Source organism: Rhinolophus ferrumequinum, chromosome 12 (genome assembly GCF_004115265.2).
Source record: "Rhinolophus ferrumequinum isolate MPI-CBG mRhiFer1 chromosome 12, mRhiFer1_v1.p, whole genome shotgun sequence".
Taxonomy (NCBI): Eukaryota; Metazoa; Chordata; class Mammalia; order Chiroptera; family Rhinolophidae; genus Rhinolophus; species Rhinolophus ferrumequinum.
The window spans coordinates 21,082,800-21,110,038 of NC_046295.1; the positions used below are offsets into that span (position 1 = coordinate 21,082,800).

Consider the following 27,239-nt stretch of genomic DNA (forward strand, 5'->3'; position numbering starts at 1 on the left):
TATAAATACTCATTGGGTGAAGGGCAAAGTGGAGCTTTAGGAATATTATGTCAGTACACGTACTTGTAGAATGGATGGGCAGCCATGGTGTTTTTCAGAGAATCGGGAAGGAAGGCGAGTCTACTAGAGGTAGGAAGACCTGACTGCAGAAATACGTAATTGGTTTCAACAAAATAATTTGAGTAGAAATTAAAAAAAAAAAATCATCAAATAGCAACTGTAAGAAATTTGAAGTTTCCATTAAAAATCTAATTTGAAACAATATTCTAGGGCTATAAGGTCATCCAGAAAAGATTTATTTTAAAGATCAGGAAGACAAGGTTCAGAAAGTTGTATGACTTGCCTGAAGTCTCACAGCCAGTTAGAGATAAAGCCTCAACCTGACAACACAACCCCTCCTCAGGTTTCAGTCTTTACAAATGAGACTTTTTACATCAAATCCCACACTTCCAGTTTTGGTAAAACAATTTAATGGTAGATAAAGATATTTTCTCTTAGCAAAAGTTACAGATGCATATTTAAGTAATCCAGATATTTATCCTTTTTTTTTAATATTCATTTTCCTCTTCGTCAACATCAAGTTGACATTAAACTTAATAAAATAACACAAAGGAAAACTAAAATATGCTCCTTTTCAAAACTTTCTATTGGTGATAATGTTATTAGTTTTTTAAATTGAACAAAAATATGACTTTCTTCTTCTTACATAAAAGTTACCATTAACAAAGGTTAACATGGTATACAGAATGTTATAATCACATTTAGAGATTATATGTATTCTATAATGTTATGCTAGTAAATAATGTCCTTTTAATGTTTTGTTTCAATTAGCCAATCTCAGTTTAAATGTCTAAATTTCTACCTACTCCAGAAAAAAAACAATTCATGTCTATCCATATAAGAAGATTAAAAAAAGGTAAACCAACAATTGTCATCCCAATAAACTTTAATTTAAAAAAAAGGATAAACTCTAAAAGGATGAGATGCCTCAAAGGGACATTCTGTCAATGCCTACAACTTGCAGTATCCTCTTATATTTTCTTAAATTCAGGTGACAGAATTTGGATTCTTGGTCACATGATTCCATTAGGCTGTCCTTTGACCTCTCAGATTTTACTCAGCACCTCTCTGCAGACATTTGGTGTCAAATGACCTAGTCCAGCTGCTAGCGTGGTCAGTAACCATTTCCCTCTAGCTGTTTTCAACTACTGACGGACAGCCCTCCATGCACAACTAAGCCATAAATGGCCTATTAAACAGGCATTTACACTCATCACAGAGGCTAATAGTTTCAGCTCTGCCTTATAAACAACGAAGGAACTCCTTTGAAAGTTATTGGTCTTTCCATGAGATGAATTAATGCTTTATATTAAGGACACTTAGTACAAGGAAGCAACAAGTTGTTCTTTGGTGCCCCAAGTGAATTTCTGTGGTGTTATTATTTTGTTTGTTTGTTTGTTTTTACTTTTTGGACTTTTTATTGAACATGCATAGAAAAAATTGCATGAATCTTAAATCACCGTCTGTAAAGTTTATGCTTATTAAGAAAGTTCAAAGTTAAGTAGCAAATATTCATCTCTGCACATTTATAACTTTCTTAAAGATATTTAACATTCATTTCGAAGTATGTTTGTTTACTTTGGGATAACTATAAGTGGAGACTATCTCAGGAATTTAAATGCCAACTTAAAGGAACAAAGTTGGTGCTCATGCCTAGGAAGAATTTCTTTAGCATTGAAATTTCACCATTACTGACAAAGTTCTCTTTGGGAAAGACCTTACAATGTGAAACCTAAAAATGTGATCAAAAGGAGTCCTAAAATTCACGTATGTTATGTATATATTTCTAACTAATGTTAAATTTTTTAACAGAATTATATTTTTTGAGAGGTGGTTTGATCTTAAAAATCTGCTTGCGTAAGTGCTGGGATTTTTAATGCTCTACATTTTACTACTTCCAGTGTCTTTTAGATAATTCATCTTGATATCTATCTGTTGCTTGGAGTCAATGACACAACCCTAGCAAATGGTGGCCATCTCAAAAATGACAGAGGGGAACTGCATAAGCTGTAAGGAAATTAGAACTTGATAATATTTTTTTTCTCTTCAAGGATAATGGTTTTTTCAGTTAATTCCAAAGGTCAAGTGTAAAAAAGTAGTCCCTCTCCTTAAACACTGAGATTCATCATCCTGACATTATTTACTAAAGTCGCAGTTCATGAACTGATAGAAGGCCCCACGATCATGTGTTCTGTGGTCATACATTTGACGACTCCTTAATTATACTGGGAGGCAAAATGTGAATAGTGTATATATTAAATCTTAGGCATTGAGCTTTATCACTTTCGTTTCAATGATTTGCAATTCAACCACTGCTAATAAAAAATAGCATTCATTTTGTGCTGATTATTTGCCAGCCATTATCCTGAAATTTTTATTACACACGTATTTAAAAATATTTCAATCATAAAAAATTCAGTAAATAATAAACTTTTCTGTAACCACTAGCTGTTTAAACACATAATTAACATTTAACTATATACTTTTTTAATAAAATAGTATCAATACGGTTCAAGTGTACTGTACGCATTTGCCCAATCCAATTCCTTCTTCTCTCCCTGCCCAGAGGGTAACCAACAATACAAAGTTGGAGTATATTTTTCCCATCCATTTTTATACATAATCATTTTCTCTAAACAATATCTATAAACATTTCTGTGATAGTAAAACTGACATAAAGGGCATCATATTAAAAAGGGTATCCTTTTTCCTTCGATATTATATTTTTGAGATTTATCTATACTAATGCATGTAGATCTAGTTACTTGCTTTAATTGCTTCTATAATTTTTTATTACATGAATAAACCACAAGTTATTCATCCATTTACCTTCTGACGGATATTTAAGATTTTCTTTCAAGTCGAGGCTATAACATTCAATATTTCATTGAACATATGTGTAAGTGTTTCTCTAGGTTAGATTCCTAAAGTGAAATTGGTGGAACATGCATATACACATTCAGCTTTATAGACATTGTCAAATTCTATAAAATGGTCATACCATTTTATACTCAACAGTAACACAGGAGTGTCCTCATTACGTTTCTTTCTCACTGACACTTGCCTCTGTTAGTCCCTTTAATTATTTTGCCAATTGAATGGGCATGAAATATCATATCCTTATTCTTTTAATTTGTAAATCCCTGATGACTAGTAAGGTTAAACATCTTTAATGCGTATTAGCCATCCATGTCTGATGATCCATTTTTTTCCCCACTGGGATGTTTGTCTTTTTAAACAAAATGTCTAGGAGCTCTTTAAATAGTGTAGATATTTTTTTGCCAGTTATATGTATTGCAAATAATGTTTCCCAGCTGTGTCTTTTCTTTTTACTTTTTCCATGGAATTTTTAGACATTAAATGTTTAATGACATATTAAAATTTTGATATAATTTAAAGCATCAATATTTTCTTTTACAAGTTGGACACTTTACGCCTTAAGAAAACCTTCCCAACTCAGAAGTCTTTCTTCCACATTTTCATCTGTAAGTTTTTCTTTTTTATTGAGGAATATTGGTGAACAGTGTGTTTTTCCAGGACCCATCAGCTCCAAGTTATTTTCCTTCAACCTAGTTGTGGAGGGCGCAGCTCAGCTCCAAGTCCAGTTGCCGTTTTCAATCTTAGTTGCAGGGGGCGCAGCCCACCATCCCATGCAGGAATTGAACCAGCAACCTTGTTGTTAAGAACATCCACACTCTAACCAACTGAGCCATCCGGCCTCCCCTCTGGCAGCTCAGCTGCAGCTTGTTGTCTTCAATCTAGTTGTGAAGGGTGCAGTTCACTGGCCCATGTGGGAATTGAACCGGCAACCCTGTTGTTAAGAGCTTGCGCTCTAACCAACTGAGCCACCTGGCCACCCCATTCATCTGTAAGTTTTAAATCATGCTTTTCATACAAAGGCTTTCAATCTATTTAGAATTTATTTTCATGTATAGTGAGCATTTATTAATACATCCTCTCCCAATTATTTGTGACACTACCTTTTTCATAGATCAAGTTCTTTATAGGTTCTTTACTCATTTATATTGGTGCATTTGTCTATATTCTAAAATCACACTATTCAATTCTTGAAGCTTCATAGTATATCTTTACTGATAGAGCAAAGCTCCATCTCTTTTCTTTTTTAAAATTATTCTGCTTATACTGGATACATGGATTAATTTGTGGGGAGATTGGTATCATTATGTCTCTTTACTTAAGTCTTTTTTAATCCTTCAGTCAAGATTTATAATTTCCCCCAGAGATATTTTGATAAGGGATGTGAGGTTGTCCTGGCTTAATGAAATGGAGGTACTAAAATAGAAACCTGACTGACCATAGTATAGAGAAAGCCTGTCCTGTATACACCCAGCTAAACACCCAAGTTCTCTTAAAGAATCCACAGACAACGGACATTGTTTATTCTCTTGACCCAGGTAGTCATTCAAGGAACAAGACTGACTTTGTAGCTACCAGCTAATCAGCAATTTACTATTTTAAACAACAAGAAATGGAAAACACAATGTGCTATTGCAAACAATCTGTGGTTTTCCTGTCTTCCCCTCCTTTTTTTCCTCTTATTTAAACCCTGTTTTGCCTTTCTTAGATAAAATCAATTATTGGTTCCATTGGCTTCTTTTGTATACAAGTAAATAATATGTTATTAATAGACAGTTTATTTTTGAGTTATTCATTGATACTCCATTCAGATTTTGTACCTCGTTTAGTGCTATGTTTTTATAGTTTTGTAACAATTGTGAGCGGTAGCTTTCAAAAATTACATTTTCAATGGATTATTACTATGGCAAAATGGAGCTATCATTGTCTACTTCAGGTTGTTCTGAGGAATTTGTATAAATCTATAGTAAGTACTTGGTGCATATTGGACCTTCTCCTAGCTCTTTTGTCCTTTCCACAGAAATGTAGAAATGATGTAGAGTATTAGTGTAGAATACCAAAACATAATCAGAAAATGTGAGCTTATATAAAATATTTATATGCAAAACAAAGTCTTTTTTAAAACAGTTCATGACTGGTAGAGTTATAATGTATTAGGTAAGTCTTATAAACACAGATAAATAAAAACATTTAAAACTCTTGAAGGGTAACATATTATATATACTTTGTAGTGTCTTCTGATTTTTTTATTTGTGATATCATATAATTGAAAGTAGCAAATGTGCTAGAAATCAAATCTAGTCTTCTTGTCTCAGCGTTTATTTTCCCAAGGAAGAGTTTTGGTAGCCAATTCAAGTTATCCTGTAAGCGAGCCACTAAAATCAAAGACTGAATTGGAATGTACTTCCACTTTTAAAACATCTGGCTCCTTCAACACCACTGCACAATTTTCTTTGCTTAAAATCAGTTAATAAAAAATATGGTGGTCTCTAATCAATAAGGCTTTATGGAGCCATAAGCAGCTTTGAGCACGTGCACATTTGCAATTAAATATTAGTTTCTTCTTCTCTTTATTCCTCAAACACTTATGAGGAACAAATAGATCAAACTTTTTGGAAAAGGTAATTCTGTCAAGAGTGTGCTGAACGAATTCAGGTGTGAAGATGTTGATGACAGAGCAACAAGTTGAGTCACTTTTCAGTAACATAAAAGTTCTGGACACATTGCTACTTCCTTGTATTTATGTCCACTAAATACTCCAAAATAGTAGCCAACTTAGAACTATAATTAAGCAAATTAAGTTATTATCTTCAGATGTTACTAGTTAAATTCTGTTTCCTTTCTCTTGGCAGTGTTTGGGAGGAGGTTAGTGAACACCTTGGGAACATATGGAAATAGTTATAGTCCATTTTACATTAGTGTATGTATTGGTTGAACTAATTTTTCAGTACAGAGAAATAATACTCGCCCCCACCAGTCCCCCCGCCCCAACAAACCAAGGGAGAAAAAAAATTGAATGCAGAACCATTCTTAATAAATTGCAATTTTTGTTTAAGTTGAACTTCAGAGAATTACTGAATTGACCTAGAAAACAAACTGTCTTCTCACACATAGTCATTAAAGACAAGCATTTCTGAGGATTCCTGTCTGAAAGCTAACCTTTATTACACAAAGGAACCTTACTTTACCAGTCATTAAAAGGACCACTCTACCCTCAATTGGAATAAATATTTAAATAACTTTTCTTTTCTACAAAGATACAATAGTGGCTTCAATAACGGCTTTGTGAGCTATAAAGCTACTGGCAAATAAGGTTTGCACTAATTACATACTGAAGAAAATCCCAGTCTGTAATGAATTTCATGTTAATTATTATCCTGATTTTGTATCCAGCTGACAACCAAAAACAATGTGATCTGTTTCTCCACTATTCCATGAATGAATAACAGCCTTTGACAAACATCCTATTTCTGCAAACAACGCAAATCACACACATGCAGAGTTTCAGGCAATAATTAGAAGTTTGGTTGCCTACAGTGGGTTCTAGACAAATGGTTCACTTAGATTGCTTTTCACAGTGTGGTGAATGGAATTAGCCCTCTGAGAGGAAGCTAACTAGAAAGTTTTTCTAATGCAATGTAAAAGTTAATTAATGCCAAAAGACCCTCCTTGAGAAGGAGTTGAAGAAGTGTCACTTAAAAGTCAAATACAACCCCCCAAAATTAAGCTTTGAGGTGAAAGATTTTCACAAATAAGTTAGGCTGTTTCGGTTTTCAAATGTCTATAAAAGAATAAAGAAAGGGTATGAAGAAGAAAAATTAAAGACCTAAAAAGAGGATAGCAATAATTTTACCCAGAAGTCTGACAAGATGTTTCCTACGGTTAATACTCCCTTGTCCGAAATGTTACACATATCGGGGATAAATCTGTTACTTCCATAACTATAAATTTCCAGTGGGCAAACTTCCCTGAATTCACATTCTTTATTACAAACTTAAACACTGGCTTGAAAGGACATCATGGAGATAATCCCAAATATTCTTTCATCACCTCATAAAAAACAAAAAAAAAAAACAAAAAAACTGAAGTCATTCATACCATTTTACTTTGCATTTAGATGGATTTCCACATTTCATTCACAGTCTGTGATGGAATTCTCACAGTGTTTCGATGTAATATGCTAACAACAGAGTAATAGAGAATAGTCATGATGGGTTTCCCTCATCAACAAACACTTAACACAACAGAGCATTTACCATATTCAAGTGCCGGATTAGATGCTAGGACGGTGAGAATCAACATAGATGCCCACCTCAAGCAGCAGAGCTACTAATCCAGTCAGGAAGGTGAAACAGTGTATACATGCTTGGGACACTAGGGACACTTACTTGAAAGCCGACGGAGTTGTACAAATCAGATTATGTTGCTCGACTATTTTTCCTCTCTCACCCACAAGTGGCAAGTGGTTTTTGTGACCTATACTAGGAAGGTTATTTTCTTGATGATTATCCCATTCTGCTGAAGAACCCCCAACAGAGCAGAAACTCATACATAAGGGGCACAAAAGGAATTTACACTTTTCTGGCTATTAATACAAGTAGTTACTCATGTTTAAACTCTTCCCCTTACACAAATACAGAGATGATAGTGATTCATTTTGTAATGTCTTTTTAGAAAATAAAGTTACACTTTAAAAGTTTATATCCAGTGGGCCAAATGAAGTGTTCAGAGACACAGTTTCCACAGAAATTGTTAGAATTGCACAAACTTACTAGGAGGCTGAATTAGCTTCTGGTATTTAGGAAGCGTGGATCTTTTCTTTTCCCTCATATTGTCTTCTATAACCCCAGTTCTGACTGGGTTGGTTGGTAATTCTTTTTTTCACATTAAATGCGTCCACCCACTCAATTACTTGTGACCTCAGTAGGATTTATGAAATTCAGCACCATGCACAATTCTTATTATGATGTAAATCAATGTAAGATCATGTAATAATGTTCACGACACACTTCAATGCTTGCCAAGTGACAAAAATTGTTTTTAGTGGCACCACTATAACAATTCCATTATGTTCATCATTAGTTCATATTATTCAATTTCCTTTATGGCATAAATTATGTAATAATTAGTCTTGCTTATGAAGTTTGCATGAAGTATCCATATAACAGCACTTTCCGGACTTTGAAAAAACCAAACCTAAAATATGCTAATATATTTCAGGTTTGCATGACATCAAACGGGATAAAATTAAAATACAACTACAAGATAGTGTCCACAGGAGGAAGAAATAAAACCTAAGTGGCAGTGTGTGTGCCACAGGTCACACATACACAAAAGGCTTGAGCAAACACAAAGTTGAAAAGGTAGGCAGGCCTTGCATATTCAGAGTTTATTGCGAAAAAATATACAGAAGGTGCCAAAAAAATATTTACGCATTTTAAGAAAGGAAAACTGTATTAAAATTGTAATACTCAATATATACCAATAACAAAAGATGGATACAAGTCACGTTTGACTTCTGCAATTACAAGAAGTGCTCAAATTGGTTACCATTAGTGTCCAGACACTTCTGATTATGGCGAACTGCTGCTTGAGCAATGTTGACCAAAGTGTCCACTTGTATACATTTTTTTGGCACCCCTGATATATATGAACCAAATGAAAACTAATTATAGTACCCTTGGTAAACTTCACCACTGTTCCTGCCTTTACTGGGGCACAAGATCTGAGAAGGATGTGACTGTCTGTCATAGAGAAGATGGAAATAACAAAAACAGTAAGAGGTGGTCTGTGAGAAGCTACTGAGAAAGCTAATTTACTGTCTGGAAGAGAAGTTTATGAGACAAATATGCAAAAAGAACTCTCTTGAGAGAGAGCTATAAGGAGGCAGGGTAGAGGAGACAGAAATTAAGCCACTTATGTGTTTGCTTTGAAGGCATTCTAAGGCATTTTTTTCTGTGATCTTACCATTTTATGATTGGACAAGAAATCCACTGTCTCGTGTATACAGGATCTGCTAATTCCAAAGCCAGTACTTCTGAGCACAAGGTCATCACCATGAAGATCCACATTTAGAACTTTCACAAGTTACGCATCCAATTCTCACAATAAAGTACGAACTACAAATCACAGTTTGATTGGCAAAGAGAGAGGGACCTACATCTTGACCTCCCCAGTCAACGATACTATTTGTTTTCATTTGAGAGCTCATTTTCTAGACTCTCCCCCCAAAAATCACCACCAGAGAAACAAACTTTCATCAAATAAACATGACTAACACTTTGAAGTAAAAATATCCACAAAGAAGCTAAGATTGGAAGATGGTCGAATTTCCATTGAGCCATAATACAATTTGGGCTTTACATATAAATCTCCTTTTTTCTTCACTCATTTAAATTATTACCATTTGATGTTCAGACTAGCTGGCAAAACATCACTTATTTTAATGTGAATCCTCCACATGCTACCCCAAACACACTTTAATGCTTGAGTGAAATATTTGAAGCTTGCCAGACACAGGAAAATCAGGAAGTTGCCTCACAGGCTGCCCACTACCCCACCACTTTGCTTCCCTTTCCTTCTCATGGGTAGGAGAAAATGCCATACCAACCTCTTCAGATTTGCTAAAACCAACCACCACCACAAGCCAGAATTAGCCATTGAACTTCTGTGTTTCTAAGAATAATTAGAAGAGACACTGTACCGGGTCTTCAGTTTTGTGACTATTCAAGAGGTCAGACAGGAAATCTTCATAAATGCTCTCTCTTCGAACCAGTGGAAATTCCCGCAGGAAAACGGCCCCTTGGTTTTCGTCTCCACATACCTAGAGAGATAAGATAGCTGAATTAAGCCTTCAGACAGAGGCTGGAGGGAGGGGGCGCTAGGAATTAATGTTTCGGAGTTGTAGAAATCTCTTGGATTCAGTTCAAGTCTGATTAGGGCAATCAAAAACAATGCACATAAATACATATTAATGTGAGAGCTACTAGAACATTCTGGCATGCGGTTCCTTGGATGAATGCCAGGAAAGTCCCTGCTAAGTTGGTGCCTCTTAATTGATGGGTGTACATGTCAAAATTCAGTGATTATAAATTATCTTTGTGGCCAGGTCCAGTGTGATCAGGCTCCTAGACTAGCATTCCCCTGAGCTATCCATATGTATGTGTCACATAGCGGTCTTGGGCCCTCCAGAGATCTACGCTTAGTCCCAGGATGTGAGTCCCATAGATCTGAGCATCAGATGGATCCTGATACCCTGTTCAATATCTAGGATAGGATATCTAGGACTTTCTGAGTTATTCAAATGCTTTAGAACCAGATGTACTTCAGCTACTCTGGAGGGAGGTATTGGAGAACTTTTATCCAGAGCTTATCACATACCAGGTTCTTTACACACGTTATCTTGCACCAGCCCCAGGAGGTGTCTGTTATTAGCCACACTTTACAAATTAGGAACCGGAGGCACAAAGGGCTTCAGGAATGTGCCAAGTTAGTAAGTGTTGAAATCGGCACTCAAACACAGATCTGACTGTAAAACCCTTTTCTTTTCATTATATCATTTTGCTACTGAGCTACTCAAACCTCTGGTGAAGGACAAACTCTTAAATGACTCCTATAAATTCAAGGAATAATCAATTCACCGAGGCCTCCTACTACCTCTCTGAGCCTCAGTTTACTCATCATAAAATAGGAATGATATCAACCTTACTACATTGCTGAGGAAATAGGAGATAATATATGTAAAGCCCGGAGTGCAGTGACTTGCATATAGTAAGCATTCAATAAATAACAGCCATTATTAGCAACAAAAGCACATTCTGCCCAAGGAACAAATAAAAAATCTAAGCTTTTAACCTACATGGAGTTCTTTGATCATATTTACATTTGCAACGGACATTACAAATGGGTATTATATTACCTTCATATTGTCTTCATATTGTTTTAACTTTTCAACTTTTATACATTTTGAATTTTATAGTTTTTATGGTATTGGTAATATCAATAATGACTATGTGGGTGTTCATATTAATTTATATTGTCTTGAAAGTCTGCAATAATTCATAATAAATCAAAATCATTTTAAACACTAAGTCTTTGGGAAAGGAGTATAATTTTCTATAACTTATATGTAAATGGCCTCTGTTGATATACAGTATAGTTAATATCACTGTGGTAGACAGAACCTTGGGCCCTTTCACTTCCTTCCTTAGGGTCATATTGGTGAATATATTGTTTAACGTGGCAATAAGGACTTGGCAGATGTAATTAAGTTTACTTAATTGGTGACTTCAAGATAGGGTTAGTATCCTGGGTTTTCCAGGTTGGCCCAATGTAATCACACCTGGTCTTACAAAGCAGAAATTTCAACGGGGTGAGGGCAGAAGAGGATTTCAGAGAAATTTAAAAAATGACAATGACTTGACTTGCTATTGCTGACTGGAAGATGGAGGAGGGCACATGAGAAGCATGAGAAGGAAATAAATTCTGCCAATGACTGAGCTTGGAAGAGGACCTGAGCCCTAGATAAGAACTACGTCTTAGGCCAATACCTTGATTTTAGCCTAATGAGACTCTGAGCAGAGAATCCAGCCATGCCTTGTTAGACTTCTAAGCTACGAAAACTGTGAGATAGTACTTTTGTGTTGTTTTGAGCCATTATCTGTGGTAATTATGGCAGTAATAGAAAACTGATACACTCAACAAGAGATAGGGTGCAATGACAGGTTATCTTATTTCTTCTCCTACGTTAAGTTTCTTAAGAATTAAACAGCATTAAACAAGCAGAGGTAGAATTTGCAAGAACTAATTCTTGGAAATGCATCCTTCTAACTAATCTAATTTATTCCTATTACATTTAAATTTTTCTCTTAGTTCTTTCTCATCAAGGTCAATCATTCTTTGAGTCTATAGTTAAATACACTCAAAACCTGCCTTGACCATGTTACTTCTCATCTCAGAAACTTTCAGGGATTCCCTACTTCCTGCTGCATACATTACACACTCATGGATTTGGTATTCAGAATCACTCACAGCTCTTCAAGTTCTAGATAAGGAATAGCAGCGCTCGTGCAACTCTTTGAAAAAGATCAAGAACTGAATCTAAAGTGACCTAGAATGAACAAACTGATGGTTGCTAGGTGGGAGGGGGGCTTGGGGGCCTGGCTGAAAAAGGTGAAGGGATTAAGAAGTACAAATTGGCAGTTACAAAATAGTCAGGGGGATGTAAAGTACAGCATAGGGAATATAGTCAATAATGTTGTGATGACTATATATGGTGTCAGGTGAGTGCTAGACTTACCAGTGGGATCACTTCATAAGTTATATAAATGTCTAACCATTATGCTGTACACCTGAAACTAATATACTATTCAATGTCAACTATAACTGAAAAATTAAAAAAATAAAGTGACTTAGAATTGATGTGTTTTAACTTTGTTTTCAAGAGGACTAATGTATGCTGATCACTACTAAATCTCACATTTTATTAATCATTTCTCTAAAAATCCTATGCTATTTTGAATTCTAACTCTATTATTCAAAATGGTGGCCACCTTTAGTCATTCAATGCCAGAGTTATTAAAACTAAAGTCTGAAGTGTAGACTAATAAATTTAGTGTATTTGCTTTGTGAAAACTTTTTTATGCCTGTGGGAAACTTCTTTTGTTAAACTGGTTAAAGAAATAGACAAAAACAATGACTCAAATATCCTCCAGAAGAGAAAGTGAGATGTCAAATATGAGGACTAAATGCTCCCAACAATGAAGGATAATCAGCAAACACTTTGTCCATTTGGTTTACACCTTAATTCTCAATCACAACTGTGTACTTGTTTAAAAACGAGTTTCTGCCCATTTGTGTATCCCAAGAAAGATGACATTTTATAAGTCCTACAATTCTCACTAAAATGCTCAACTTATCAAATACTTTTATGTGATATCAAGGCAGAAGGTCTTAATTAAACTAAAATTCAATTTAATTCTGAGAACAGATAAGAATATGAAAGTTAAATGAATGTAATTATAGCCATTTTGCCCCTATAGACATCTTATGCATGTCTGTTTCTAATTTAACTTCACCATGAACAGTATTACTAATTGGGCAATTTAAAATACCGAAATTACTTTGGTCAATATTAAGTTAGTTTTGAATATCTGTGTCTATCAGTCATGGATAATAATATTTTGTGTGTTTTAGAAATACAGTTACACTTAATGAGATATCAAGATACATAAATATATATATCTTACACTTCTATTTCAAGCTGTTTTTAAAAATTGTTATTTAAATCCAAAGTAATACTTTTACTCATCCATTCTTTTATTAACTCCTATGTACACACATTTACTCAATTTCTATAAATTGCCAGGAACTTCACTATAGGAGATATTCTAGATGCTTACCAAAAGCCACCATCTTTTCATCATTTTGGTACACAACTAGAATATACTTCCAAGCCTCCTTTTCAGTTAAGATGTTCAAGACTGAGTATTAGCTGGTGGAAGTAATGGGTGCTACTACCAGGCCTAGTCCATACAAATCTCCCAAATCCCCTCCCCCACGCTCTTTTGCCCCCAGGTCTGTCTGGAACTGAGGCAAGTTAAAGGTGGCAGAGGCTTCATTAGCTGGGCTCCCTGAATGACAGCATACAGGAAGGCCACCCTATGACCTATTCACTTACCTAATACTGTTAGGTGATCAAGAAGTAATAGTCCACTGTGTTTGAACCATTATCCATTTTAGAGACTATTTGTAACTGTTGTTAAAGTATCTTAATTAAAACAATGAAAGAATCTAGGGGAGAACAGAATGCTACAGGAAAACACAGCAAGGGTGACTATCTCTCCCAGGAAGGATTACAGAAGCTTTAAAATGGGGTTAAAGAAAGAGTGGGATTTACCCACTGGAAAAGGAAAATAGGAGTGAGGAAGGGAAGATTCTTGTTCCAGGAGGAGGGAACAGCCTGGGCAAAGGCATGGAGGTTTGAGACATCTTGTTTTGTTTGGTGACTGTTAAGTAGTCTAAAATGGCAAGAGAGTGGAGTACATGAGAACAAGTGATGGGAACTGGATTTGTATAGTGGGCCGGGGACAGATTATAAATCATGGTCACTGAAAGACTAAGCCAGAGTTTTGCTTGGACTTGGAAGTTTGGAAGAGTATTATGGTGGTAAACCTGGACATGAGGTGATCAGTTTTCAGACCATTTCAATTATTCAGATGAGAACTTATGAAGACCCTAAGGGTTGACTGGGAAAGAAAGGATCATAAGAGTTGGTGGCCACCTTAAAGCAGAGTATAATTCTCAGGTTATGTTTCTATTTTCTGCTTGGATTTAAGAGCAGAGTGGATAGTAGTACATTCAACAAAATAGGAAATATCGGAGGAGGAGCAAATGTATGCATTAGATGAGGAGTTTGGTTCCAGCAAAGTGGAGTCTCAGGTGTCTTGGGAAGAAAAAGGTGAGTTTCATGCACATGAAAGAGACTGGTATGAAGATAATAGTAAGTGCTGACATCATATGGGAAGTGGATGATACTTACCATGTTTCCCCGAAAATAAGACCTAGCCAGACAATCACTTCTAATATGTCTTTTGGAGCAAAAATCAATATAAGACCTGGTATTGTACTGTATTGTATTGTATTATATTATATTATATTATATTATATTATATTAATTATATTATAAGACCCGGTCTTATATTATAGTAAAATAAAACCAGGTCTTATATTAATTTTTGCTCCAAAAGATACATTCGAGCTGATTGTCCAGCTATGTCTTATTTTTGGGGAAACACAGTAGAATGAATAAATTTGCCGAGGAAAAGAAAGAAGAATGAGGAGATATGAGAGCTGAGGTAAGAACCGTGGGGAGCACTAATATTTAACATGTATGTGGGGACAGAGTCCCAGAGAGCAGTTTCCAGGCTCTCAGCCTTGCATGTGGAGGTGCTGGCTCGAGGGGTGAATGGCCATCAGATGTGATTGGTTGACCATCAGCTGTAACCAGTTAGCCAATTGGCTACTGATGTAACTGCGGGGGCTGCGTTGATTGGTTGGTTGGTTGGCAGGCAAAGAAGTGAATGGTGGACTGCGGATTGTGTGGCTACTACTGCGTGTGTCCCACCCGGCCGCCAGAGAGAATATAGTGGTATGACTCCCCTATGTATGGGTCCGTGGGTGTTTCTTTTGGACCTAGCCATATCCTGTGTTCTTATGTGGGGAGCGGGACCAGAGGCCCTGCAGGCCACCTCACACGACAAATGGTGCAGCAAGCAGGGTCTCCCGCACAACAACGTAACATGGATTCATGTCTAATAGCTGATTTATGCTGACAGAAAATATTAACAAGGAAAACCCAGACTTATACTGGTTTTCACCATTCTTACTCTTCCTTTCATTGGTTTTCTATGAAAATATATTTATGCATATATTTTTAAATGATTGGTTCTTATTTCTTTTTTCTCTTTCTTTTCTTTTTTTTTAAATTAAAGTTTATTGGGGTAACAATTGTTAGCAAAATAACATAGGGTTCAGGTGTACAATTCCGCAATAAACCATCTATACATAAAAAAATACATTTAAGACAGTATTACATCAAATTATTACAGACAATTAATTCCTTGAGGACATAGATCATGGCTCATCAGGCTATCAACCCCCAGACTCTGAATTCAATTAAACTTTGACTAAAACTTGAAAATTTCCAGGATTTAAAAAATTCTATTTTCCATGGTCAGGTTTCCTGAGTTTTGGTTTGAAAAACTTCATATTTGATGTCAAAACTCCCCTTGCAGGTATATGGTAGTTAGTATATCATAAAAATGCATCAAAAATGGCATCCCGTTGCATTTTATGGTTCAGTGGCGTTAGCTATGCAGATGCGTAAACAGAAATGTGAGAAGTGGTGAAACTTTGTACAGGGCCAGTGGCTACATTAGGTACCAGAGACAGTGTCTCTTAAAGACTCAAGTCTCCCTAGATTCAGGCTTGGTCATTCACTCACAGGAATAGGGCAAGAAACAAGTAATCATTACTGAGACATGTATTTGTTCCTACAGGATTTCTAGACTCCAAAGGACTGCTCCCCAGGAATCACAAAGACGGTCATGTGCTAGAATTTGTACCCTGTAATGAAGATCGCTTCTCCAATTACAGTCTGATTTCCTGCTTCAACCAGTGACTCCTCTTTCCGATCACTGGCACACCAAAGAACTCCTTAGAGAACCCAGGAATGTAGAAATACCGGCTCTCAGAATAGAATCTCATTAGCTCCAGGAAGGCATGGAAGCAATTTATTGTTGTGGTGTATGGTCTCACTAATGGGGCTGAGCAATCAGCCACATAGAGAGGGAGGTAGGTAAATACAGGAAACGGGAATCTTTCAAATAACTCCATTCTCTTCCCCATTAGCAGTAAAAGGTGGTTTAAAACTAAAACAAAACAGGAGCCACTGAATAATAAGAAAAGCTTTTGCATTTGGCTTTGGGAGAGAGTCAGAAACTCAAACTGTGTCTACAGTAGACTTTTGTCTTCTACTTCACACTCCTCCCATCATGACCTGGCACCAACTGGTCCCTCATTGATCTTTCAGTGGCTCCAGAGAATACTGGTTAGGATTCTGATTCATCTGCTTACAATGAAATTGTCTGGACAAAGAAAAGGTAACCACCCCCCACGCCCTCGAAATTTCCTACTTCTTACAAGTTTGCTCTATGAGTCGTGACTACCATTTGTAAAGTTAACATACAGAGCAACTGGTTCACATTTTTGAATCTCTACCGTCATTAAGGAAAAGTCATAATTTCCAGAGAAACTGTAATGTTGATGGTGGGAGTGGATTATGGCTGGGGCTTTCAAGTAGTTATAATGTTCTTATAACTCTGGGAGAGGTGGCCATTTACTTTCAGGCTGGGAGAAAGGGCTGTAGAAATAATAGAAGCTTAAACATACTAACATGCACTCAAATTATCAGTTCATTGTTCTTAATTCTTCATTTAGTTTTTTTGTGAAAACTGAAATGTAGCCAAGCTTATATCCCCTGGGTAGGATTTAGGTTTCAATATTACTTACAAAGTGCAGTGCTGAAAGCCACATTTTTAGCTTTTTTCCTACCAAGGATTTTGAAAAGTGTATTTATGCCCATATTTTGCTTCATCGTTTACTAAGAATTAAGACAGTTAAGCTATAAATTCTCATATTAGCAAAATAATTTAAATAACTGGCCACTGTGTTATCTGACTATACACCTATATTTAAATACCAGTGAATAGTGAAATGATTGACGTCAAGGTTATGAGTTCAAGGGGGCACTCAAATATTTATTTAATAAATAACTGAACAATTTTCTTGGAGCCAAAAAAAAAAAAATCTCTAGCTCCAGTTCTGAGAACCACTACTAAGTAATAAGAGGAAATGATGAGAACTTACACGGATTCAAAAAGCACAAACATAGCCCTGCCACCCAATATCGTGACCTTCTGATTCTAAAATTCAAAGTGACCTAGAAACCCAGGGAAGGGAGAGAAAATCTGTTCCCATTGTGAAATTATAAGTAACTTCTGGTTTGAAGGAAATCGAGCCAAAGGATCAATATGCTCACTTGCCTTTAAAATATTGATATACTAAGCCAAAAATGAGAATAGTCCCAATGAAATTTAAAAAATCCAAAATTTTTAAAAAGCACATTCTAAATAAAAATATAGATATTTTTAACTTTATTAAAGGTCCTGACATTTGGTACCAACCATTGATTTTGCCTGATATTAGTAAATTCTACTTGTTGATAAACAAAGGTCTCTGATTTTTGGAAGAGAATTAATAATTTGAAGGCTTTTTCCCGTTAAGACTTTTAATGAACCCAAATACTATGAAATAACAAAAATAGAAACCCAGTCTACTCTCAGTGGCCTTCTTTCTATTAATCCCAATAACCTTATTACTGGTTGGAATATTCTAATGTAGTGAGGTGGGGAAAAAAGTGAACAGTAATTCAATTGTAAAGAACAGGAAAAACTTCTGAACACATAATCTTAATAAATTTCGTCATTATAATGCTGAAGAAGTATTTCAGAGTGTTATGAGAATAGGTACCAAAACAATATTTACAAATGTCTCCAAACTCACAGTCACCAATGATAAGAGGCTCAATCAGCTTATCATGCATGAGACTCAGCAAATCTGTCTGTACACATTCACAAATTTATAGAGAGCTGGCAGGCAGATTCACTGAATAAATTGCTTTCATTGTTGAAAGGGTCCACTTAGAAGACCATCTGTTTATCTTTGAAAGTATTGTTTGGTTATTGTATTGGTAGGTGACTAAATCTTTTTAGATAGAGACCTTGCAATGTCTATATACCTATTCATAGCTAGTGCTTCATCAGGCTTATCTGGGGAAATAAAAATATTCTTGAAGTAGCTTCAGGTGTCCCCAACTAATAGCTGCCAACTACACAAGCTTGATTAGCAGGTTATACCCCCTGAAGGAAAGCCTAAATATGATCCCCAAGAAGATCGGTGGGGGTTGTTAATAAAAACATTCTTATAACCATATTTAAGCCACTGACATTTATATACCTGGTGTTTGGAACTTGAAAATATTTCAGTATTCTGTTTGTTCTTCCACCAACTTTAATTACCATTTCTAAGGATTGTAAAGATAATTGCTAAAAGGTTAAAGCAGAAAGAAGTGAGATGGAACATGCTGGTCCAACATGTTCAGCTGGGCCTCATAATTCTTGGTACAGATGTTCCTGCTTAGTTCAGGTCTGATTTAGAGAAACAGCTATAATATAGTTTGAGGCAAGGTGACCAGATGTAGCTGAATTTAAAGATCTGTCCCAGAATGTCAATGAAAAGAAACTCCATTACCCTAGCAAAATAACCTTTTTGGGCTGGAGAGGGAGTTATGCTTAAAAAATATCTACTTTACCTTTAAGGTAGGTAGATATCTTCCTTGACAAGACAAAGACTCTTAAAAAATAAAATAAATAAAAATAAAATAAAATAAAAAAACAAATAAAAACATGCAGAGAAGTTTACTCTCGCAGAACAATGTCTAAAGAAAAAGTAGCAAAAAGAATTCCATCGAGGGTATGCATTGTATGTAACGTGGGCTTGATCTATAGATAAGCTGTGGCATTTCCATAACTTGTTATAAACACAGGCATTGAAAGTGCTAGGAGGAACTTTAGAGACCATCTTCAACAAGCTCTTATCGTTTCAGATGAGGAAGAACGTAAATCACCTTCCTAGGTATAGGGTAGAGATAACATGTGCATTTTGAGACATCTCCCTTAACATATATAAGATGGCAAAACAGCCACATAACTCAAGGAAGGCACCAAGATTACCAAAACATAGAACTAATTCTCTTCTTTCTTATCTTCCTCAAATACCTTACGGCGCGTTTTACATTGCGTAAGAGGGAAACACAGTACAATTCCAAAGTTCTAAAGACACTTGGGCTTCAAAAAGCTGATAACAGCTATGATTCAGATCTACACTTAGACAAAGAAAGAACATGTGAAACACAAAAGGTGGACATCTCTGAGAAACAGAAATGGTCTTCAAATTGCTCGCACGCGCGCGTGTGTGTGTGCACATACACTCTTTAAATGTTGCATGTAACATTCAATAATGTCAAGAATTAAGGGAGAACTTTGAGCAGTTAGAGAATTTTAAAATGAAGAAAAATGGAGGGAGAACATAAAGACATCTAGGTACACATGCAGTGGTACAAATCAACTTTTTTGATTGTATACCTGGCAAATGTTTAGGTAGACCAGTATTATTATCTAGGCTTTTCTAAAGCGAGTTGCTTAGCTAAGAGGAGTTGGAAGAGAGGCTACGACTCACATTCTGAATTAAAATGAAAATGATTTAGGGCAGGAGCTTCTTTTCTCACCCTTGCTTAGTTTACTTTAGCTCCTTTGGGGCCATAAAGATGAGCCATTCAGATTTCATCCTGTAGAGAGCTTAACTGACAGTGCCATACAGCCTCCATGATGCCAAAGGCATGGTAGGAACACTGGTAACGCTGCTCTCTATTGTCTGTGAATTGAAGTCTCAGTTACTTCTCTACATCATTGGGAAACAATAATCAGAATTGGTGGATGAGAGCCAGCTCTGGTTCTGCCCTCATGATCCTCACCAAGTCTGCCTATACCTGGCTGCAAGTTCAACTCTTTTCTAGATGCCTCTTCATCCTACCACTGAAATGCAGACGTAGATCAGATACTCTATTCAGTTGACTCAATGGATTTAATCACATACAAAGGAGTCAGATAATAAGTTATATTATTCTGTGAGCAAGTCACCAAGTTAACTTTTATTGTTTCACAAACTCTAGAAGTTTTTCTCATCCCTAGCAGATCTTACCAACATTTACCAGTATTTCAGAGGAAAAAAATAGGATAGTTTGGACCCATGCAAACTTATTCCCCCTTTAAAAAATAGTCAAAGCACAATTCTATGGATAATGATTTAATAGTCTCAGCAGTGTAACTCAGATGTACATGGACTCACCATGCCTCTCCTCCACCACACATACCTCATGGCCCAGGCTCTGAAAAAATGTAAACATAAAAACTTGGGAGAAATGTATTTAAATATCAATATTTAAATTTTATATGTGACTTTAAAGAATTTCAAATATTTACTCAGTATCTCAAGAAAATGCCCAAGAAGTGGGGAGGTTTATACTTAATGCATAGCGAGCATTCTTAAATGTCCACTTTCCTCCTCCCCCATTTCTGTCATTCTCAGTGTACTTCACACAGATGGTGGCTGGTGCTTCAAAACTTTTTTGTTTCTCAACTCCCAAGTTATTTCTGAAATTCAGTCCATGTATTTCTTGGGGAAGGAGAAGTGGAATGCTGAATATACTTGTGTATTTTTACTCTGTCATTCTTTTATATTAATAATATTTTGTTCTTATTAAAGAAGTATGATCTTTGTATGGAAATCAAAACACTTTATAAGCACATATGTGTGTGCGCATGCTGATGTATGAAATTATATCTGTGTGTAAGTGTTTGCGTGAGTAGTAGAAATTCCAACGTGACCCTAAACTGTAAAACCTAAGCACATCTAATAGATGATGGGTCTATTTGCATAAGAGGCACAGGACCTTCTTGGGAGAGAATTCATCCTGGCTTGGTCTAGCCTCAAAACCTTAGATATCAAAGAAAAAAAAAAGATCAATTTTATTTCAGCATAGTGATTATTATTCATATTTCGCCCAGTAGAGGAATTAAGTAAAAAACAAAACAGTTGTGTGCTAAAAACCCCTCTAACAGAGCAGGTAATCCTGCTTTCTCATTTCACCAGGTAGAAGCTCTGGCCCCTCAGGTCTTGAGCATCAGTGACATAGAACAGCAAGTGTACCCAGAACTCAGCTAAAGAGGCTGCATGAAGCAACCAAGTAGAGTCCACATGGAATGAGAAAAGTCCTAAGACTATATGTAAAGAGTCTCAGGTATTCCAGTGTCTCAACTGAACCCAGCCTTATAGCTATCCTTGCTAAACTACCAGATATGTGACTAAATCATCTTGGACACTGGTCCAATTAAGCTCCCAGACAAGTCAACCCCAGCTGATGTCACTTGGGTAGAATAGTCATCCAGTCGAACCCAGTCAACCCACAAAATTACGAGAAGTAATAACAACATAGTTGTTGTTTGATACCATTAAGTTTTAGGTTAGCTTATTACAATAGCAAAATAGACAACCGAAATGCCATAGTAGCATAGGTTGAAGGGGGAAGGGAGAACTTCATCTTCACAGCCCATATTAGCTTTCAGAAGCACACAAAGGGGGTGGCTTTCCTTCTAGTTTGCCCATATCTGTTGAAAAATGGAATTTTAAGATCATCATAGGTATTAATCTCCAGTTGACACTCTCTGGGAAAAATAACGATCTTTCAGTAAGCCCCTAGGATCTTCTTCCTCAGTATAAATGACTGTAGTTCCTGTAAATACTAGATCCCTGGGAAAAGTTTTAGGGTCATACTCTTCTATTCTTTTGTTCACTGTGTTAATCCACATACAATTCAGTCAGCTAAGAAATGATAAAGCAATTACTTCTTAGTATAATTACAAATATAGAGATTTTATTTTGCATCCACATTTTGAAAGTCCTCAAAGCCACTGCCCTGCCACATACCTTTTGGCAGGTAATCATTTGATAGCACTATCTGGGTCTTTGTTCTCCACTCATTCGTCCCTGCAGTTAACCAAGTACTTTTCAGCCTGAAAATGTCACCATGAGACTTTAAGCCCCATGGCTCAGGACCATCTCTGTCTTAGTCACCACAATATCGTGAATTCCTAGCCATGCCTGGCACAGGACTGAGTTCTATAAATACCTGAGTAGTACATAAATGAAGGCTTTTCTTGTAGTTATTAATTTCAGAATTTTTAGACCTAGAAAGAGGCTTAGATGTCATCCAATCTCGCTCCCTCTGGAGCCCAGAGAGAAGTAGACTGACTTTCCCAAGAGCATATATTTAATAAGTGTCAAAGCCCAGACTAAAATGTAGATTTCTGGATGCCAGTCCCGCGCCCTCTCCACCCCATGGCTCCATAGTCCCTCTCCCCTGTTTGGGTTGTCTCCCTAAATAGTTGGCAAGTACAGGATGTGGATGATGGGGAATCATAACTGCAAGCTCAAGGAACCAGCAGTGAAATGGGGCTCATTTAAATCTAGCCTGCTATTAAAAATACAGTGTAGGAAACAAAACGAATGGCAATGTTCTTCTCCATGCTCCACAGACTATAAACATGGGGTACAGAATTAATTTCTAGATGCCAAACTTTAAGAGGACAACTGACAGACCAACAATTCCTAACGAAAGAAAATATGATGGTGACTATCTATCTGGAAAGCATATGGCAATCAGCTGAATTAATAAAGAGCGTTTTGCCTGACAAAGAGATTTGAGAGCTGTCTTCAAGTACTTGAGGGGCAGCTTCCGAGAGAGAGGAAAATTTACCTGCCTTGGTCCTCCATACCCCTGATCTTCATTTCCTTCCCACTCTTGTTTCTTACATACTGACTTCTGTTGTCACTGTTCTGCTCCAAGCTCACCAAGATTGATCTCTCACCCACTTGTCCTTAGTCATTATCCCTAATGACCACATGCTCTCTCTGAAAGTTTCTTTCTTTGGTTTCTATAATTGGGAATGATCCTAACCCTCTTGCAATTCCTTTGGTTTCTCATTGGTGGCTCCCTCAGTACATCCCACCCAATAACCATAGGTGATTCCAGGGCTCTGACCATGGGATCATTTCTTCTCTCTTTCATTTCTTGCCGTGGGTTTCTGGTTAGCTCTCCGAAAGTCAGCCATCTCTTCTGGACCAATGATTCCCAAATGTATATACAGAACCATGGCTCTTATTGTACATAAGCACGTCCTGTACTTCCTGCATCTGTACTTTGAACTTTGCCCTGCTCTCTGCTTGGAATGCCCTTCTTCCCTCTCCTCGTACTGAAATTACATCGATCCTTAAAGGCTGCTTCTTTTATGCGTCCTCCCCATCCCGTCTAAGCACCTAAAAGCCCACTGAATCCACAGAGGTCCTGATCTTAGAGCTGAGATACGGAGTCATGGGACCCGTGTGCCTTGGCTCATCATTTCCCTCCTGTGTAAGATTTGGGTAAATTACTTAAACTGAGACTTCGGTCCTTCATGTGTAAATGGGGGACAATATTACTACTTACCTTACAGAGATGTTGTGATGGACTAACATGAAAAGTGGTTTGTAAACTGTAAAGCGCTATACAAACAAAGTTTGGTAGTATCGTTACTACAAGGGAGTTTTCTTGACAGTATGAGCTAGCAGAGTATGTCCAGTCAAATAAATTAATATTTACATCTTGACTGACTCACTTGGCTGGAAAAACACGTGGACATTCCAACATAAACAACATTGGGGAGGGGGTGTGGGAGACACATGTCATAATTTATTGAGATATGAGCACTGGCACCTCATTTTTAAACAAAAATGGCAATATTACTTCTGTAACGGCATGCATTTTCATCTCTCTTCTGGTCATTTGGGAACTTGTCTTACCTCCTCTAGTAGGCTGTAAAGATATCAAGGTCAGGGACCCCGACCTGTTGATCATTCTGCAAGTCCAAGAACAATACTTTAAACGTAGTATGTGCACAATATTTGTTGAATTGAATGAAAATTAATTTGGCACATTTAGTTTCAGGGAAGTGGAATTCAGCCATAATTTATCCTAATAAAATATATTTTTCAAACAATTAAATTGTGTCTTAAGCATGGAGTTGACTACTTGGTAGGTAACAAAGACCTGCACTGTAAGCATTCGCATAGAAGCGGAAAAAAGCATGCAGATGAATTCTAGAGTCTAAATCTGCGAATCTGGCTTAATTAGCTAACATGATTGCTATTATTTCTGCTGTCATTCCCCACCTCCTCTATAATGGTAGACATAGAATAGATGGTCAGCAATGGTGGCAGCATTTACTTCCTCTGCACCAGTCATGCAAAGGTCTTTTTGTTTGTTTGTTTTGGGCATCTTTGGAGCACTTTCTGGTTCTTAGCCATCTGAATAACGGTCTCTTTGATCATTCATTAGAATCACAGATGATGGATAACTCACCCACATTTGAATCTGTTTATTCATTAAATAGACAAATTAGATGATGCAGGCACTTCCATGATACATTCTCTAGACTCAAAGAATCTGAGTTGAGTGAGTTTAAATGCTGACCTCTCACCCCCACCCCCACTGCATTCCCAGTCAGCTTTTTCTCTCATTCTGCTCTGAGGCTCTCATTTACTAGTCACTTTTCCTTCTATGTGAATGTCACTGTCTCTTATTTCACAGAAAAAAGAAAATGAAGCCCCTTAGATATGAATATTCTAAAATGACTGTCTTCCCAAAATGACGTGCCACTGTCCCCATGCTTCCCTTGGTCTCACACATGAACATGTCTTTCCTCCTGGCAAAGGGGAATTTCCCTTATGTGGACTCGGAATTCCACCCACTGATGTCCCTGTAGGGATCTTGTTCCATTAGTCATTACTCTCTCCTCCCCCTATGCCCCACATGTGGTGCCTTTATAGCTAGAGTCTATGCTGACTCTTTCCTCTCTGTGTTCATCTTTTCCTATTTAAGACAGAGGTAGGGAGGGAGGGAAGAGTGCGGAGAGGAATAAACATGTCTTTTCTTGATTCTGTGCTCTTGTATCTAGTATCCAACATTTTTCCTTCCTCTCACAGCCACTTTTCTAGAAATAAGTCTTCACTAAACTTAATGGCTACATAGCTTGACAAATAGCAACCTAGACTTTTGATGTCATCATCCAAGGGAAATTTTTCAGGCTAAGGTTAACAACGACTTTCTAGGTACCTAGAAATATCAGGAATTTTCCTGTCTTCATCGTACATCCATGAATCATGACCTGTTTAGCCATTATCTTTTGCTGGAAACTACTTCTACCTTACTTTCCATGACATCACACCCTTCAAGTCCTTTTGAATCTCCATGTTTTGATGTTTACCTGCCAATCTCTTAAACGCTGGTGTTCTCTGGTATTCCATTGTTATACCATTTGCGTCTTATTCTACAAGTTTTTTTCTTGGAAATCTTTTCCATGACCGTGAATTTAGATAGCACTGATGAGATGACCACTTTTAAATACATTTATCACTAGCCCCAACTCCAGACACATGCACCCAGTTACCTATTAAGCATCTCCAAATGTCCCACAGATAACTCCAATTGAGTATTTCAAAGACAATTCATCACTGTGTCCACCCCTTCCAAATATGCTCCTCCTCTCGCAGACTCTGTCTGTTCTGGCACCACATTCTCCCATGTGTCCCAAGTCAGAAACCTTTTAGTCTGCCTAGAATCTGTCTTGTTTTCTCCCCCTGCATTACATTGATTGCCAAATTCTGACACTGCTCTCTTCTGAATGTCTTTCCTACTTGATCTCTCCATCTCCAGGTTTGGTCAGCTGTCTCCTAGATTCCCACAGCCCTCTTCTTAGCAACAGTGTCTCTGTTTCTAATTTTACCCTCTCTTCCGTCCAACACCTGCATTGCTGCTGGAGTGAGCTTTCACCAAAAAAAAAACAATTCTGCTCATGTCTCTGTCTGGCACGACGTGCTTCAACAATTCTTTACCTTCTCCATGCAGTTCCTTAAATTTGAATGTACATATAAGTCGATCTGGGGTCTCATTATAACCTAAGAGGCTTAGAAGGTCTGGTTGGGGCCTGAGATTCTGAATTTCTTACACACTCCCTAATGATGCCGATACTGTGATTTAGCAACCTCATGTTCAGTAGCAAGGTTCTACAGTTTGTAAGCCGACCTCCTTTTAAAATCCCGCAAAGCCTTTTTATTGGTCCTCTAATTACCAGTGCAGCCTCTTCTCCAACCTTTTTCTTCTTTGCTTTTAATGCTCCACCAACACTGAATGGCTTGTGGCTGTCCAAACACAGCATGGATATCTGCTCCTACATGCCTCTACACTTTCAGTTCCATCAGCTTTGCATGCCCACCTACAGAAGAAGTCTATTGGTTAACTCCTGCTCAGCTCAACTCTACCTTGGCAAGACTGTTTCCCCACCAGTCCATGAGATCCTCGAGAGAGGAGTCTGGTTCCTATCCACAGTGCTAACCTAGGAGAGTAACTGGTCCAGAGGCGCACATCTCCATAGTTTGGTGAATTGGTACTCAATCTATTTGTCTACAGCAGAAGCCTCTTAAAATTCCCATTGCTCCTTAAACACTTCTTAGTGGGGCACATGTTGGCTAATAATCATAAAACAAAAGGCCCAATGAGATACGTACAGAATTTTTGTTTTTTCTCTTAGAAGTTAAAACAAATACTACAGTGGGGGTAGGTGAGGTAAAGCTGTATAATGTAAACACATATTGCACATACAGTTAGATCCTATCATATTTAATCAACTGGAATTTAGACATTTATCACTAATATAAATATTTTCATGTTTTTCAAGTTGCTTCACCAAACTCTTTCATTTAAACGTGTCCCCTGAGTATATTACTAAATGTGTTAAATGTGTCACCCATTACAAAATGGATAATAATGAAAGATTAGCTAATGAGTCATTTGAAGGTTCTGCTTATGCATTTTTACAGCCTCATTGCCTAGAATGTAATCATCAACTGTTATTGATACCTTGGAAGAAGTGGAAAAAAAATTTATTTACTTATTAAAGGTAAGATTCCTTAGAGCTTTATTATTTGCCCTTCTTGTCTTTCCTAGACAGAGCTCATGGATACATCCAACA

General features: G+C 37.0%; 1 protein-coding gene across 2 annotated transcripts in view; it reads right to left on the minus strand.

The window, feature by feature from the left end:
• Window positions 1-27,239, minus strand: part of ADAMTSL1 (ADAMTS like 1) — an 887,009-nt gene that overhangs the window by 645,863 nt on the left and 213,907 nt on the right. For both annotated transcript variants that reach the window (XM_033123965.1, XM_033123964.1), the window contains exon 2: window positions 9,641-9,760. In XM_033123965.1, the coding sequence (XP_032979856.1) occupies window positions 9,641-9,760 (120 nt within the window). The remainder of the gene's footprint in view (window positions 1-9,640; window positions 9,761-27,239) is intronic.